Source organism: Festucalex cinctus, chromosome 20 (genome assembly GCF_051991245.1).
Source record: "Festucalex cinctus isolate MCC-2025b chromosome 20, RoL_Fcin_1.0, whole genome shotgun sequence".
In the NCBI taxonomy this organism is placed as follows: domain Eukaryota; kingdom Metazoa; phylum Chordata; class Actinopteri; order Syngnathiformes; family Syngnathidae; genus Festucalex; species Festucalex cinctus.
In genome coordinates this window covers 5,856,627-5,872,714 of record NC_135430.1, presented here as the reverse complement: position 1 = coordinate 5,872,714, position 16,088 = coordinate 5,856,627, and the positions used below count along the sequence as shown (strand labels likewise).

The 16,088-nt window shown below is 39.8% G+C and overlaps 1 protein-coding gene and 1 long non-coding RNA gene across 2 annotated transcripts in view; both read left to right on the top strand.

The window, feature by feature from the left end:
• Nucleotides 1–16,088, top strand: part of LOC144009393 (cadherin-12-like) — a 221,921-nt gene that overhangs the window by 172,427 nt on the left and 33,406 nt on the right. The window contains exon 7 of the mRNA XM_077509117.1: nt 15,611–15,864. Within this exon, the coding sequence (XP_077365243.1) occupies nt 15,611–15,864 (254 nt within the window). The remainder of the gene's footprint in view (nt 1–15,610; nt 15,865–16,088) is intronic.
• On the top strand, nt 8,531–10,755 carry LOC144009716 (uncharacterized). The gene is made up of 2 exons (XR_013281017.1): nt 8,531–8,946; nt 9,777–10,755. It is a non-coding gene; the product is annotated as an uncharacterized LOC144009716 (long non-coding RNA).

Genomic DNA, 16,088 nt, shown 5'->3' with positions numbered 1-16,088 from the left:
ATATTGGCAGGCATGCCTAATATATTCAAAAAGTATTCTATATAGCCATGTGCCAATCCATTTTGATTTTATTTTGTTAATTGTGCATCATTTTTGGCCTTTCCATGAAACTTTACAAACACAAAGCATGGCAAAAACGTTTAAAATTTAGATGGTTTCCTATTTGACAGTACCCCAACATGCCAGTACCCCGACGTGCAAATACCCCAACGTGGCCCAGGTTGCGAGGGCCCTTTATAGCTGCTCGCAGCTCTAGTTATTATTATTATTATTATTATTATTATTCTCCGCAAACAATCGCATTTTTGAGACGCTAAACGTGAACGAAAACTCACCAAACTTTACACGCACATCAGGCCTGGCGAAAAATTTGATATTTTAAAGTCGCCATACATGATAACAGAAAAATGGCTCCATAGCGCCACCTACATAGGTTAAACGGATCCCTGTCCCGCTACGATTGTCCTATGGCGACGAAAATTGTGTGGCACCCGTAGCACATCCAGATGAACAAAAACCTCTTTGATGTGTGTACCCTAAAATAGACAGAAAGTGAGGTATGATCATCTGAATGTCCAATTTTGGCCCAGTTTTGCACATTTACAGGGGTCATACTTTTGCCCGCTTCTCCTACACGGTTAACCCGATTGACTTCAAACTTGGGATGGACCATCTCAACACCTGGGACAACATCATTGTAAAAAATCTAAAGTTTTTGATATACTATATGATGGCGGCGACGCATCAAATTTAGAGTTTAAAAATTCTTACTTCACGAAGCATTGCCGGTTGTACGTTTAATCTGGAGCTATGAAAATTGGTACACATATGTAACAGGCTATGACCTACAAAAAACTCTTTTTGAACCATATGCTAAACCTCACAGGAAGTCCACCATTTTGATTTATTTTGGAACGTGTTGCCATTTTTTTGGCCATTTCATTGGGGTCTTATTTTAACGAACTCCTCCTACAGTGTTTATCCGATCATCTTCAAACTTGGTGTGATTCATCTTAAGATGTTGAAGATGAAAAGTTATTGAAAGCTTTGTATTTCGTCGCACGCTGTTGTCATGGCATGCACTGTTTGCAAAGGAAAAAAAATATCCTTAAAGAAGCATTCCCATTTGTACGAAGCAGCGAGAGCTACGAAAATTTGTTGACATATGTAACAGCCCAAGATGTACAAAAAAGTCTCTTGGTGCCCTGTGCTAAACCCAACAGGAAGTCCCCCAGGGGCCGGGCATCACATTTTGAGCTAAAAAACTCCTCTTTAACAAAGCATAACAGCCGTATGTTTCACCTAGAGTTACCAAAATTTGTAGAGGTATATAACAGCCCTCGAGGTACAAAAAACTCTTTTTGAACCATGTGCTAAACCTAACAGGACGTCCGCCATTTTGATTTACTTTGGAATGTGTTGCCATTTTTTGGGCCATTTCATAGGGGTCATATTTTAACGAACTCCTCCTACAGAGTTTATCCGATCATCTTCAAACTTGGTGTGACTCATCTTAAGATGTTGAGGATGAAAAGTTATTGAAAGCTCTTTATTTCGTCGCACGCTGTTGTCGTGGCATGCACTTTTTGCAAAGGAAAAAAATCCTTCTTAATGAAGCATTCCCAGTTGTACGAAGTAGCTAGAGCTACAAAAATTTGTAGACATATGTAACAGCCCACAATGTACAAAAAAGTCTCTTGGTGCCATGTGCTAAACCCAACAGGAAGTCCCCCAGGGGCCGGGCATCACATTTTGAGCTAGAAAACTCCTCTTTAACGAAGCATTCCCGGTTGTACGTTTCACCTAGCGCGATGATAATTTGCAGGCATACATAAGAGCCCACGATGTACAAAAAAGTCTCTTGGAACCATGTGCTAAACAAAACAGGAAGTCTGCCATTTTGATTTACGATGGGATTTGTTGCCATTTTTTGTGGCCTTTTTCAGGGGTCATATTTTAACGAACTCCTCGTACAAAGTTCATCCGACCGTCTTCAAACTTGGTGTGTTTCATCTTAAGATGTTTAAGATGCAAAGTTATCGAAAGTTTTTTATTTTGTCGCACGCTGCTGCTATAGCGATGCATTGTTTGCCAAGTAAAGTGCTGCTTTGTTTTTTTATCTATACATGTGTGAAAACTCATGAAACTTTGCAAACACATCAGACTTGTCATGAACATGAATTTTTAGAGATTTATTGTGCAATTTGCAATAAATAGCGCCCTCTAGACATTTTTATGAAGTATTTCCGATTGTATGATTCTGCTAGATTTGTGAAAATTAGGACAGACCCCTATAAGCCTAATACCTACAAAAAAGTATTATGTAGACATTTGCCAAACCAAAGAGGAAGTCCGCTATTTTGATTTTATTTTGGGAATTATACATCATTTTTGGCCTCTTTCATTAAACTTTGCACAGACAAGGCATGGAAAAAACTAACATTTTAAATGGTCCTTGTTCCATGTAACAGTACCCCAACGTGCCAGTACCCTGACGTGCAAGTAACCCAACGTTGTGCTCAATAGCGCCCTTTATGCATTTTTATGGAGCATTTCCAATTGTATGATTCAAGCGATACACAACTAAAGATGACTTGACCTAGATTTGTGAAAACTGGGAGGCATACCTATTAGCTTAAGACCTACAAAAAGTATTCTGTAGCCGTATGCTAAACCTAAAAGGAAGTCCGCCATTTTGAATTTATTTTGGGAATTGCACACCATCTTTGGCCTTTTGCACTCACAAAGCTTGTCAAAAACATTTTAGATGGTCCTTGTCCGATTTGACAGTACCCCAACGTGCCAGTACCCCGACGTGCAAGTACCCCAACGTGGCCCGGGTTGCGAGGGCCCTTTATAGCTGCTCGCAGCTCTAGTTATTCTTCTTCTTTTTATTTGTTATTATTCTTTTCCGCAAACAATCACATTTTTGAGACACTAAACGTGAACGAAAACTCACCAAACTTTACACACACGTCAGGCCTGGCGAAAAATTTGATATTTTAAAGTCGCCATAGGTGATAACAGAAAAATGGCTCCATAGCGCCACCTACATAGGTTAAACAGATCCCTGGCCCGCTACGATTGTCCGACGGCTATGAAAATTGTGTGGCACCTGTAGCACATCCAGATGAACAAAAACCTCTTTGATGTGTGTACCCTAAAATAGACAGGAAGTGAGATATGAGTATTTAAATGTCCAATTTTGGCCAATTTTTGCACATTTACAGGGGTCATACTTTTGCCTGCTTCTCCTACACGGGTAATCCAATTGACTTCAAACTTGGGATGTACCATCTCAAGACCTGGGACAACACCATGGTAAAAAATCTAAAGTTTTCGACATACTATATGACGGCGGTGGGGCATCAAATTTAGAGTTTCAAAACTCTTACTAAACGTAGTATTGCCGGTTGTATGTTTAACCTAGAGCTACGAAAATTGGTACACATATGTAACAGACTATGACCTACAAAAAAGTCTGTTGGTGCCATATGCTAAACCCAACAGGAAGTCCGCCAGAGGCGGGGCATCAAATTTTGAGTTTCAAAATTCTTACTTAATGAAGCATTCCCGGCTGTACGTTTCACCTAGAGTTACCAAAATTTAAAGACATATGTAACAGCCCTCAAGGTACAAAAAACTCTTTTTGAACCATATGCTAAACCTAACAGAAAGTCCACCATTTTGATTTACTTTGGAACGTGTTCCCATTTTTTTGGCCATTTCATAGGGGTCCTATTTTAACGAACTCCTCTTACAGAGTTTATCCGATCATCTTCAAACTTGGTGTGATTCATCTTAAGATGTTGAAGATGAAAAGTTATTGAAAGCTTTTTATTTCGCTTCACGCTGTTGTCGTGGCATGCACTTGTTTGCAAAGGAAAAAAATTCTTCTTAATGAAGAATTCTCAGTTGTACGAAGCAGCTAGAGCTACGAAAATTTGTAGACATATGTAACAGCCCACGATGTACAAAAAAGTCTCTTGCTGCTTTGTGCTAAACCCAACAGGAAGTCCCGCAAGGGCCGGGCATCACTTTTTGAGCTAAAAAACTCCTCTTTAACGAAGCATTCCCGGTTGTACCTTTCACCTAGCGCAATGATAATTTGGAGGCATACATAAGAGCCCACGATGTACAAAAAAGTCTTTTAGAACCATATGCTAAGCCAAACAGGAAGTCCGGCATTTTGATTTACTTTGCTATTTGTAGCCATTTTTTGGGGGCCTTTTATAGGCCTCATATTTTCTACAAAACTTATCAGATTGTCTTCATTCTTTGGCATGTTTCATCTGAAGTATTGCCGGTTATACGTTTAATCTAGAGCTACGAAAATTGGTACACATATGTAACAGACTATGATCTACAAAAAAGCCTGTTGGTGCCATATGCTAAACCTAACAGGAAGTCCGCCAGAGGCAGGGCATCAAATTTTGCATTTCAAAATTTTTACTTAATGAAGCATTTCCGGCTGTACGTTTCACCTAGAGTGACCAAAATTTGAAGACATATGTAACAGCCCTCGAGGTACAAAAAACTCTTTTTGAACCATATGCTAAACCTAACAGGAAGTCTGCCATTTTGATTTACTTTGGAACATGTTGCCATTTTTTTGGCCATTTCATAGGGGTCTTATTTTAACGAACTCCTCCTACAGAGTTTATCCGATCATCTTCAAACTTGGTGTGATTCATCTTAAGATGTTGACGATGAAAAGTTATTGAAAGCTTTTTATTTCGTCGCACGCTGTTGTCATGGCATGCACTGTTGGCAAAGGAAAAAAACATCCTTCTTAATGCAGCGTTCCCAGTTGGACGAAGCAGCTCGAGCTACAAAAATTTGTAGACATATGTACACATTTGTCCACATATATATATTTACATATGCATGTAAAAAAATTATGTCAGGCTAAACTAAATGGTTGATTAGGCCCCACACATTTTCACCTTACCATACCCGGCCCTCTTTGCAAAAGGTTTGAACACTCCTGGCCTAAACTTAGGTGTATACTCAAACTATGCACGCACATAAAGCCTGGAACAAAATGTGTAATTTAGAGGGTTCTTGTTTTGTTTTTTGTATTCCTTATATTTCATGTCATTATACTTGACACACTATTTTTACTACTCACTGAATCAGTTATAAGAACATTTAATTGATACAATCCAATCACATCCTAGAGAATTGAAAACACATTCAATCATGAGGTTGTTAAGACACATTTACTTCTGTAGCACTTAACCACAAACAAGTTGCGACATCCCCTGATCTAACCCTCCAACCGGGCAAGGAAAAACTTTCAGGGGTCATATTTTAACGAACCCCTCCTACAAAATTTATCCGACTGTCTTCAAACTTGGTGTGTTTCATCTTAAGATGTTTAAGATGCAAAGTAATCGAAAGTTTTTTATTTTGTAACACGCTGTTGCCATAGCAATGCATTGTTTGTCAAGTGCTGCTTTTTTTTTTTTTATACACATGAAAACTCATGGAACTTTGCAAACACATCAGACTTGTCATGAACATGAATTTTCAGAGATTTATTGTGCAATTTGCAATAAATAGCGCCCTCTAGACATTTTTATGAAGCCTTTCCGATTGTATGATTATGCTAGACCTACAAAAAAGTATTATGTAGCCATTTGCCAAACCAAAGAGGAAGTCCGCTATTTTGATTTTATTTTGGGAATTATACATCATTTTTGGCCTTTTTCATTCAACTTTGCACAGAAAAGGCATGGAAAAAACTAACATTTTAAATGGTCCTTGTTCCATGTAACAGTTGTCAAGTGCTGCTTTTTTTTTTTTTATACACATGAAAACTCATGAAACTTTGCAAACACATCAGACTTGTCATGAACATGAATTTTCAGAGATTTATTGTGCAATTTGCAATAAATAGCGCCCTCTAGACATTTTTATGAAGCATTTCCGATTGTATGATTATGCTAGACCTACAAAAAAGTATTATGTAGCCATTTGCCAAACCAAAGAGGAAGTCCGCTATTTTGATTTTATTTTGGGAATTATACATAATTTTTGGCCTTCTTCATTAAACTTTGCACAGACAAGGCATGGAAAAAACTAACATTTTAAATGGTCCTTGTTCCATGTAACAGTACCCCAACGTGCCAGTACCCTGACGTGCAAGTAACCCAACGTTGTGCTCAATAGCGCCCTCTATGCATTTTTATGGAGCATTTCCAATTGTATGATTCAAGCGATACACAACTAAAGATGACTTGACCTAGATTTGTGAAAACTGGGAGGCATACCTATTAGCTTAAGACCTACAAAAAGTATTCTGTAGCCGTATGCTAAACCTAAAAGGAAGTCCGCCATTTTGAATTTATTTTGGGAATTGCGCACCATATTTTGCGTTTTGATTAAACTTTGCACACACAAGGCTTGTCAAAAACATTTTAGATGGTCCTTGTCCTATTTGACAGTACCCCAACGTGCCAGTACCCCGACGTGCAAGTACCCCAACGTGGCACGCCTTTGCTGTAGCGATGCATTGTTTGCAAAGAATTTTTTTTTTTATATGATTCAGCTAGATGTGTGAATATTGGGAGGCATACCTATCAGCCGAATACCTCGATAAAGCATTCCATAGCAATGTGAACAAACACAAAAAGCATGGCAAAACATTTACAATTTAGACGGTTTCTTATGAAACAGTACCCTAACGTGCGAGTACCCCGACGTGCAAAGACCCCAACGTGGCACGGGTTGCGAGGGCCCTTTATAGCTGCTCGCAGCTCTAGTTCTTTGTTATTATTCTTTTCCGCAAACAACCACATTTTTGAGGCACTAAACATGAACGAAAACTCACCAAACTTTACACGCAGATCGGGTCTGGCGAAAAATTTGATATTTTAAAGTCGCCATACATGATAACAGAAAAATGGCTCTGTAGCGCCACCTACATAGGTTTAACGGATCCCTGTCCCGCTACGATTGTCCTATGGCTACGAAAATTGTGTGGCACCTGTAGCACATCCAGATGAACAAAAACCTCTTTGATATGTGTACCCTAAAATAGACAGGAAGTGAGGTATGAGTATTTGAATGTCCAATTTTGGCCCATTTTTGCACATTTACAGGGGTCATACTTTTGCCCGCTTCTCCTACACGGTTAACCCGATTGACTTCAAACTTGGGCTGTACCATCTCAACACCTGGGACAACATCATGGTAAAAAATCTAAAGTTTTTGACATACTATATGACGGTGGCGGGGCATCAAATTTACAGTTTCAAAATTCTTACTTAACGAAGCATTGCCGGTGGTACGTTTAATCTAGAGCTACGAAAATTGGTACACATATGTAACAGACTATGATCTACAAAAAAGCCTGTTGGTGCCATATGCTAAACCTAACAGGAAGTCCGCCAGAGGCGAGGCATCAAATTTTGTGTTTCAAAATTCTAACTTAATGAAGCATTCCCGGCTGTACATTTCACCTAGAGTTACCAATATTTGAAGACATATGTAACAGCCCTCAAGGTACAAAAAACTCTTTTTGAACCATATGCTAAACCGAACAGGAAGTCCGCCATTTTGATTTACTTTGGAACGTGTTGCCATTTTTTGGGCCATTTCATAGGGGTCTTATTTTAACGAACTCCTCCTACAGAGTTTATCCGATCATCTCCAAACTTGGTGTGATTCATCTTAAGATGTTGAAGATGAAAAGTTATTGAAAGCTTTTTATTTTGTCGCACGCTGTTGCCGTGGCATGCACAATTTGCAAAGGAAAAAATTCCTTCTTAATGAAGCATTCCCAGTTGTACGAAGCAGCTAGAGCTACGAAAATTTGGAGACAAATGTAACAGCCCACGATGTACAAAAAAGTCTCTTGGTGCCATGTGCTAAACCCAACAGGAAGTCCCGTAGGGGCCGGGCATCACATTTTGAGCTAAAAAACTCCTCTTTAACGAAGCATTCCCGGTTGTACGTTTCACCTAGCGCTATGATAATTTAGAGGCATACATAAGAGCCCACGATGTACAAAAAAGTCTCTTGGAACCATGTGCTAAACCAAACAGGAAGTCCGCCATTTTGATTTATGATGGGATTTGTAGCCTTTTTTTGTGGCCTTTTTTAGGGGTCATATTTTAACTCCTCCTACAAAATTCATCCGACCGTGTTCAAACTTGGTGTGTTTCATCTTAAGATGTTTAAGATGCAAATTTATCGAAAGTTTTTTATTTTGTCGCACGCTGCTGCTATAGCGATGCATTGGTTGCCAAGTAAAGTGCTGCTTTGTTTTTTTTTTATCTATACATGTGTGAAAACTCGTGAAACTTTGCACACACATCAGACTTGTCATTAACATGAATTTTTAGAGATTTCTTGTGCAATTTGCAATAAATCGCACCCTCTATACATTTTTTATGGAGCATTTCCGATTGGATGATTCAAGCGCGAAATAACTAAAGATGACTTGACTTGACCTAGATTTGTGAAAACTCAGAGGCATACCTATTATATTATTATTATTATTTGTACCTTACAAGATTATCTCTTGTGCCACATTAAACCCCTTTGCAGGCCTGAGCCAAACCACGGTCCATACATTTGATACCACTGCTTTATTTCAATGGTCAAGTACTTCATAACCACACCTACTTATGCTTGTCCTTGCATATATAGTAGACAACAAAGAGCTCTTTCAACAAAAGACATTTCCATCTACAAAGTCATACAAGGTAAGCACTCTATAAATTCTGCAATCACTACACTTCTATTCCTAAATTATCACTTCAAATACCAACAATGGTTAATACAGCTACAAATTTCTTGTATGTTTATGAAGTATGATACTGTATTTATTTCTACTCCTTTGCTTTTCTACAGAACATGAACAAATCACCAAGCAAATTCTCTTTTGATAAAGACCCTCTAATCATCTCCATACGCAAAGATTGCCAACTTTTTTCCGTAAGTATACAATACATAAACTAAACAGGACAACTTTCTCAATCATATACAGTATGCCATACATATATGTATTAAGTTCTCATTTATTAACAGGTTTGTTAAAGGCACCTTTAGTGTGTTTTTCTGTTTGTAATGTTTCTCCACGAGCACGTCTAGCCATTGATATCATGTAGAACACATATGCTAACCTTTTAGAGACAATTGAAGCTTACTTGCACAGTAGCCACTATCTTAACCACTTAATTCACATGTCTACTTGACAACTTATTACATGTAGTGAAATGGTACTTTGTGCGTCTTATGCTTTTTTCTGAACACTGCTTTTCAACTCTTTCCTTAAAACCAATACATGCGGTACTGTTATACTGTATAAATATATATGTCCGTGTGTATATATTTGTATATTCTTTCAAATAAACTCGTTTTGACACACACAGCCATTGAGTAACATGCAACACGACCACAACGTTTTGCACCAACACGTTACACTTACATAACCATTTATGTACCTGTCGTATCCTTACTTTTATTCATCATTTCATCACACAATCCTAAAACATTGCTTTTTGACCCAGATGATTCAACTATACCATTTTTGCGTGTCTTATTACTTACTAGCTATATTATTTATTAACGGGCAAAAACTATGAATATAAGATCACCGTCAAATATTACGTCTGTAATATCCATATACAGTGCATTACATAATATGCATTTGTATTAAGACACTACCATGCTAAAAATATGCACACGACTGTTCTGTAAACTACACCTAAGACAACCAAACTTCACAGATCTAACATGATTCTTCATTCTTTTTTGTTCTACAGATGTATCAAATGCTGCCACACAGACAGAAGAAGCCACTGAGGACATGCACGAAGACGATGATCACAATATAACAGGACAGGTTAACCCCCCTGAAGTTTTAGCCCGCAGGTCAAAGCGTCCTAGGACTAATTCATCCATGGAGGTTACATTATCCTAAGACAGACTATGTGCTAACCCAAACTCTTTGACCCCAAGGGATTCATCTGTCCCAGAAAACTTTTACACTAAAGAGTTTATCTGTCCTAGGGCGCTGTTAACCCCAGGTTAAAGTGTTATTTAATCTGTCCTGTTACAACAGCTATACATAAACAGCTGCATTCCTCTCCTGTTCCATCTCTCGCACTTCTTTCATCTCTTTTTCTCCTCTACTTATACCTATGCTTGCTCATGTGCTTTTTTCCCCTTTAGATGATGTCATTGGTTAGCCTGCTTCAAAGCTACATTTTTTCTTGAATAACTGTCACACATTTACTGTTTGCTGGACCCTACAAAACTGTCACAATACTTCACTATGTCATGAATACATATGTGTTGCACAGCGACACCACATTAAGAGTCATCAAAAAGCTTTTTATTTGATCACACACCATCTCTGTGCCATGCAATGTTTTCAAATGAACAGATGCTGGTTTTGAATATCAAACGAGCGACTTTTCATGAAACTTTGCACACACATCAGAAAGTCCACACTTTTGAATTTATTTTGGGAATTGTGCATCATTTTTGGCCTTTTACTGCACCTTTTTACACACAAGGCACGGCAAATGCATTTCTATTTTCCATGGTCCTTGTCTATTTAACAGTACCCCAACGTGCAAGTCCCCCGACTTGCATATACCCCAACGTGGCCCGGGTTGCGAGGGCCCTTTATAGCTGCTCGCAGCTCTAGTTATTATTGTTATCTGTAATGTTTCCATCAGCTGAGAAGCAAGTTGGATGTGTTCATTCCCACAACAATAAACAGACATATCACTGTTATTTCGGCTCACTTATTATGGCAATATTACAACAATATAAACAACGTACAATCTCTTATAATATTCCTAATTTCTCATCTTATTATTGAGGCACTGACTTAATTGCTAATTCAAGGACACTTAGGGTGGTTCCTCTAGATATTGACTCGGTTCACAAGCAAATTACGTTCCCCTTCATCTGACCATTAGCGTGGAATTTAAAGCATATAAGGGCCAAAACATGCCATGTGAAAATTAAACTGCACTAAAAAACTAGCCACCAGAGGGTGCTACAACTGCACAAATGGAAATCAACCTGACTTGTTTGAATATCGTGACATGACGACGATATATTGTGGCAGTTTTAATATCGCGATATCACGATATTACCGTTACCGTTACATTGCAAGCATTTAGTGGACCCCGAGGCGTTTGACCCGTCGTCATCTTGGCTGGCTTGATCAAAGCACTCCAAACTCCTTTAAAAAAAAACAAACAAAAAAACGGATCATCCTGCAATGTGTTCCTGCCGTTCGTTCAATCTCTATCTCGTGCAGCTGACACCTCGTCGTTCGATGTCGGGACATTTGATGCCTTTTAGTCGCAGCTTTGCGTCCTTTTCAGTGCGGGCGTTGCACCTGCGACGTCAACGCCGTCGCCGTGGAGAAGGACAAAGCGTATTTCCTGATGCATTTCCCCAGTGAGGCTCCAAGAGCCCCAAGCGCTTGCATCTGCTGCCCGCGCTGTAATCAAACCAATCACGCCAGCTGATGGTCAGTTGATTGCTTTTAGATTGTCAGACCTCGCCTGGCCGTGTCGTGTTTTTTTTTTTTTTTTTTTCTCCTCCAGTCCTTTAATGGACACCTGCTCTAGCCAGAGCAGAAGACGACTGTAAAATCAAGAAGACGGATGACTGGAGGAACATTCGAGGGTCTCTGCTCTCTCACCTCCGGCGGATGCAATTTACATTTTGAACATCTTCTTTTTTTTTTGTCCTTCTATCACATTGGGGGGGATTGTCTTGTATTTACGCTGTTTTAAAAAATGCGACTGGACCGCTGAAGGGGACTTGAGTTCGAATCACAGTCAAGCATCCAGTTGTGTCCCTTGACGCTATTTTCCGGCTGGGTTGCGCCAGGAAAGGGCATCGGCGTAAAAACTGTGCCCAACATGTCACGTGACTCACTCGATGTGTCAACCCCTGACAGATACGGGCTAAGACGAAACAAAGAAATTAAGAGAAAATGGTTGATATTCTTCAAAGTCTCGCCAGAGGTTCAGAAGGTCAGGAGACCAGAGGAAAGATCAAAGGAAAGAAATATAAAGCAAAGTGAAATCCAGCACCAACCAGCCACCACCTGCCCCCCACAGGGTTACAAAACCAGAATCTTTCACCAACCCCAGAAACCTCGAAATTCCAACAGATTAGGGAGATCTCAAGAGACCAGAGAAAAAATAAAGAAAGGAAAGAAGGAAGGAAGGCAAGATTAAGCAGAATGAGTTCCACAGAAAACAAAAAAAAAGAAGGAAATGTTTAATATTCTTCAAAGTCTCACCAGAGTCGCAAAGTTCAGAAGGTCAGGAGACCAGAGGAAAGATCAAAGTAAAGAAAGATTAATTAAAGTGAAATCCCGCACCAACCAGACACCACCAACCACCCACAGGGTTACAAAACCAGAATCTTTCACCAACCCCAGAAACCTCGAAATTCCAACAGATTAGGGAGATCTCAAGAGACCAGAGAAAAAAATAAAGAAAGGAAAGAAGGAAGGAAGGCAAGATTAAGCAGAATGAGTTCCACAGAAAACAAAAAAAAAGAAGGAAATGTTTAATATTCTTCAAAGTCTCACCAGAGTCGCAAAGTTCAGAAGGTCAGAAGACCAGAGGAAAGATCAAAGCAAAGAAAGATGAAGCAAAGTGAAATCCAGCACCAACCAGACACCACCTGACACCCACCAGGGTTACAAAACCAGAATCTTTCACCAACCCCAGAAACCTCGAAATTCCAACAGATTAGGGAGATCTCAAGACACCAAAGGAAAAACTAAAGGAAGGAAGGAAGGATATATGAAGCAGAGTGAGATCCACAGACAACAACAACAAAAAAGAAAAAAAAAGAAAATGTTTAATCTTCTGAAACTGAAATTGACCAAAACCGGCTGCTACCCCAAAATGCTTCCCTTCGCATAGTCTGCTGGTACTTCTGCTTGAGAGCACCTCGTTGTCGGCTGTGAGTGAGTGCAAGTCACACAAAGAAAGGTGGAAGAGCAAGCAGTTTGGACAGAACAAATAAAGTCCAACTTGGCAGTTTTGTGTGTGGACTGGCGCTTGACATTTGTGTGGCTGTTTTAGAGCGCCTCTTTGTCTGCCATAAGTGTTTGCACATAACGGAGAAAAGGCAGAAGAACAAGGGTTAAAAAAGAAAAAATCCAATATGGACATGAAATCTCAGTAGAATGTTGTCAATTTGTCTCTGTTGTCAAACTTTTTTTTGTTTTGTTTTAATGCTCTTTTGTAGGGCCCGACCGATTAATCGGCCACCGATTATAATCGGCCGATTATTGGCCTTCAAACATCAACCAAAACAATCGGCCAGTTGGGCCAAATGGCCGATTATTTTCCCCTCAAAACGTTATCGAAGAAAACCGAAGTTTCAGATGCTGTGAAAGTGCCCTGAATGCACCATTTTACTTGCGTAGCATTCGCAACTCGCTAGTGTGTAGCGTATGTTATCCTGCTTATTCTGTTGTCCCTAAGCATCCTTTAAGTTATTTAATGACACCGCATTTGGAGTTTACTGTAAAACTAAATACACAACGTTAACAATTACATCCACTGTATATTTAAATACAAAACATGCTTTGTTTTGAGAACGTCGCTAGCCAAGTGTTCACAGGAAGTTAGCAAATGCTAACATGAAGTTAGCGTCGCATCAGGATGTTTTTTTTTTCCTTCAAATAACGAATAACCACACACAAATATGGTGGGAACACGTACCCACAGATGAGATAACACTACGCAAAAGCACAAATTCTTCCCAATGTGTGAAAAACGAGTTATTTTAATCGCAACTGTGTTCTGTACTCACTTTAAGTGTGTACGCCAGGGATGCACGGCACCACACTGCCCCCAAGAGGCCAAAACACAGGAACAGTCAGGAATGGTTCTTAGTGTTTTTTTCAGCTGCTATTACATGAGTTTAGAAACATGAAATATGTTCCAGAAGCTGCGCTTTTGACAAGTTCGGTTGTGAGGTCGCACAAAAAACGAATCGCTTGCTCTCATCGAAAAATCATTTCAAGTTGTTTCCAAACAAGCTGCCAGAGGGGCGGGCAGGTAGCATCCGCCGCCCAGGTGCCGCTTTGTTAGTCCATTTGAAGTACATGGTGCGACTGCCGGCGTAGCGTGAGCGTGGGAAGAGGGCAGACGGTCTCACATGAGAGGGCATCGGACGAGCAGGCGAGAAACAAGCACGTCACCACTGTCAAGACGTTCGCACCTCACATGTGCGCACTCGCCTTCCACTAATTGACCCTGAGCTGACGTGTCAGAAGCTGCTGGGAGGACGGACGGACACGTCAACTTCATTTCATTATTTGGGAGAAGTTGTACGCACAGGGGTGGGGGGGAAACCGTTCAGGTGTTTCTTTTGGAAGTGTCATTCGGGAGCTTGGTGTTTGAAGTGCTGCTTTGATGTGTGAAAATGTTTCTTTTTGTTCCGCTTTCTGTGCTCGGGTTTTTCCTCGAGATCCGGGTTCCCCACTGTGGACCGTGTGCGAACACAAGCCCATTGCTTCCTAATTTCCAGTTGGGCTTTTAATTGATTGAGTGTTTATTGGGTTAAGAAAAAAACAAACAAACAAAAAAAAGATTTTTACAACCCCCCCAAATTTGTCCAAAAACACTGCTAAACATTCCATGAGACATGGTTTAAATGTGGGGAAAATCCTAAAAACAATGAGGGACAAAATATTTGAGGGAAAAATATATATATATATATATTTTAAGTTGTAATATCACCATTCCCCACTAGATGGCAGATATAACTTACTTCCACTTGTGCCGGGTCTTATACTGTAACATACTTACATACATTGTAGGCCTATTATTATTATTATTATTATTATTATTACTTTTACTCAACTTTGTTTATAAATCACTTTAAAACAAGCATTGCTGTATACAAAGTACTGTAAATGAAACAGAAATCGGTCATAAAGAATAAGATAAGAAAAACAAGCATAAAGCAAACATTTTAAGTGAGTATACAAGTATTTTTTTGTATACAAGTAAATGAAGTTAACATCGGAAAATTAATAACTAGGCGAGTGAATAAATAAATAAATAAAGTGCATCTTTTATACGTAATATATATATATATATATATATATATATATATATATATATATATATATACATACACGATATACGAGGTTGTGTTAGTGGCTCTTATATACATGAAAAACTGACTCGGAAGACCTATGCGACCCCACCCCATAGCACTGATGAAAAATGATGCCCCGCCCCCAACTAAAACACTGAATTTGCCCCTCCCATCTTTTGTACATCCTGTTAAAGTTTTGGTGGCAGTGGATTCAGCCCCTAGGGGGGGAGTTAGTGTTTGTTAATGTTTTCGAGCTATCCAGGGGCGCTATTGTTGTTATTATGACCTGTGGGGGAGGTTCTGCTCATTGATTCCATGGGTGTGAGATATAGAATCGGCCGGCAAGCACCGATCTGCTCCATCCATCTTGACACTGACTTAAAAAAAAAACACTTCTTAAATGGATGTTGTGGCTAAATGGCACCATAATGGCCCCCGAATGACAAATAACCCCGCCTCTTTTTCTTCTTTTTTTTTTTTTTTTGTCCTGCAGCCGCTGGACTACGAGAGCAAGAAGGCATACACCTTCAAGGTGGACGCGTCCAACGCTCACCCGGATCCCCGATTCCACACCTTCGGGGCCTTCAAAGACACGGCCACGGTGAAGATTAACGTGCTGGACGTGGACGAGCCGCCGGTCTTCAATAAGCCCGCCTACGTGATGGATGTGTACGAGGACACGCCGGCGGGCACCATCATCGGCGCCGTGACGGCGCAGGACTTGGACGCCGGCAGCAGTCCCGTCAGGTGAAGTTCAACTCCAAGCGGAAAAAAAAAAAAGAGAAAACTTCCTTTTGCTCAAAAAGTATTCCTGTTAACGATCGGTCGCGAGTGCCTTTGTTGTCATGGTTACGTACGAGGAGGAGCCACTCTGGGGAGGAATTTTCCGCTTTTAAGATAATTAAACAAGATCAGTAAAGCAATGAAAATGTAGCATGCTAATAGAAAAACAATAAAGGGATTTGAACAAT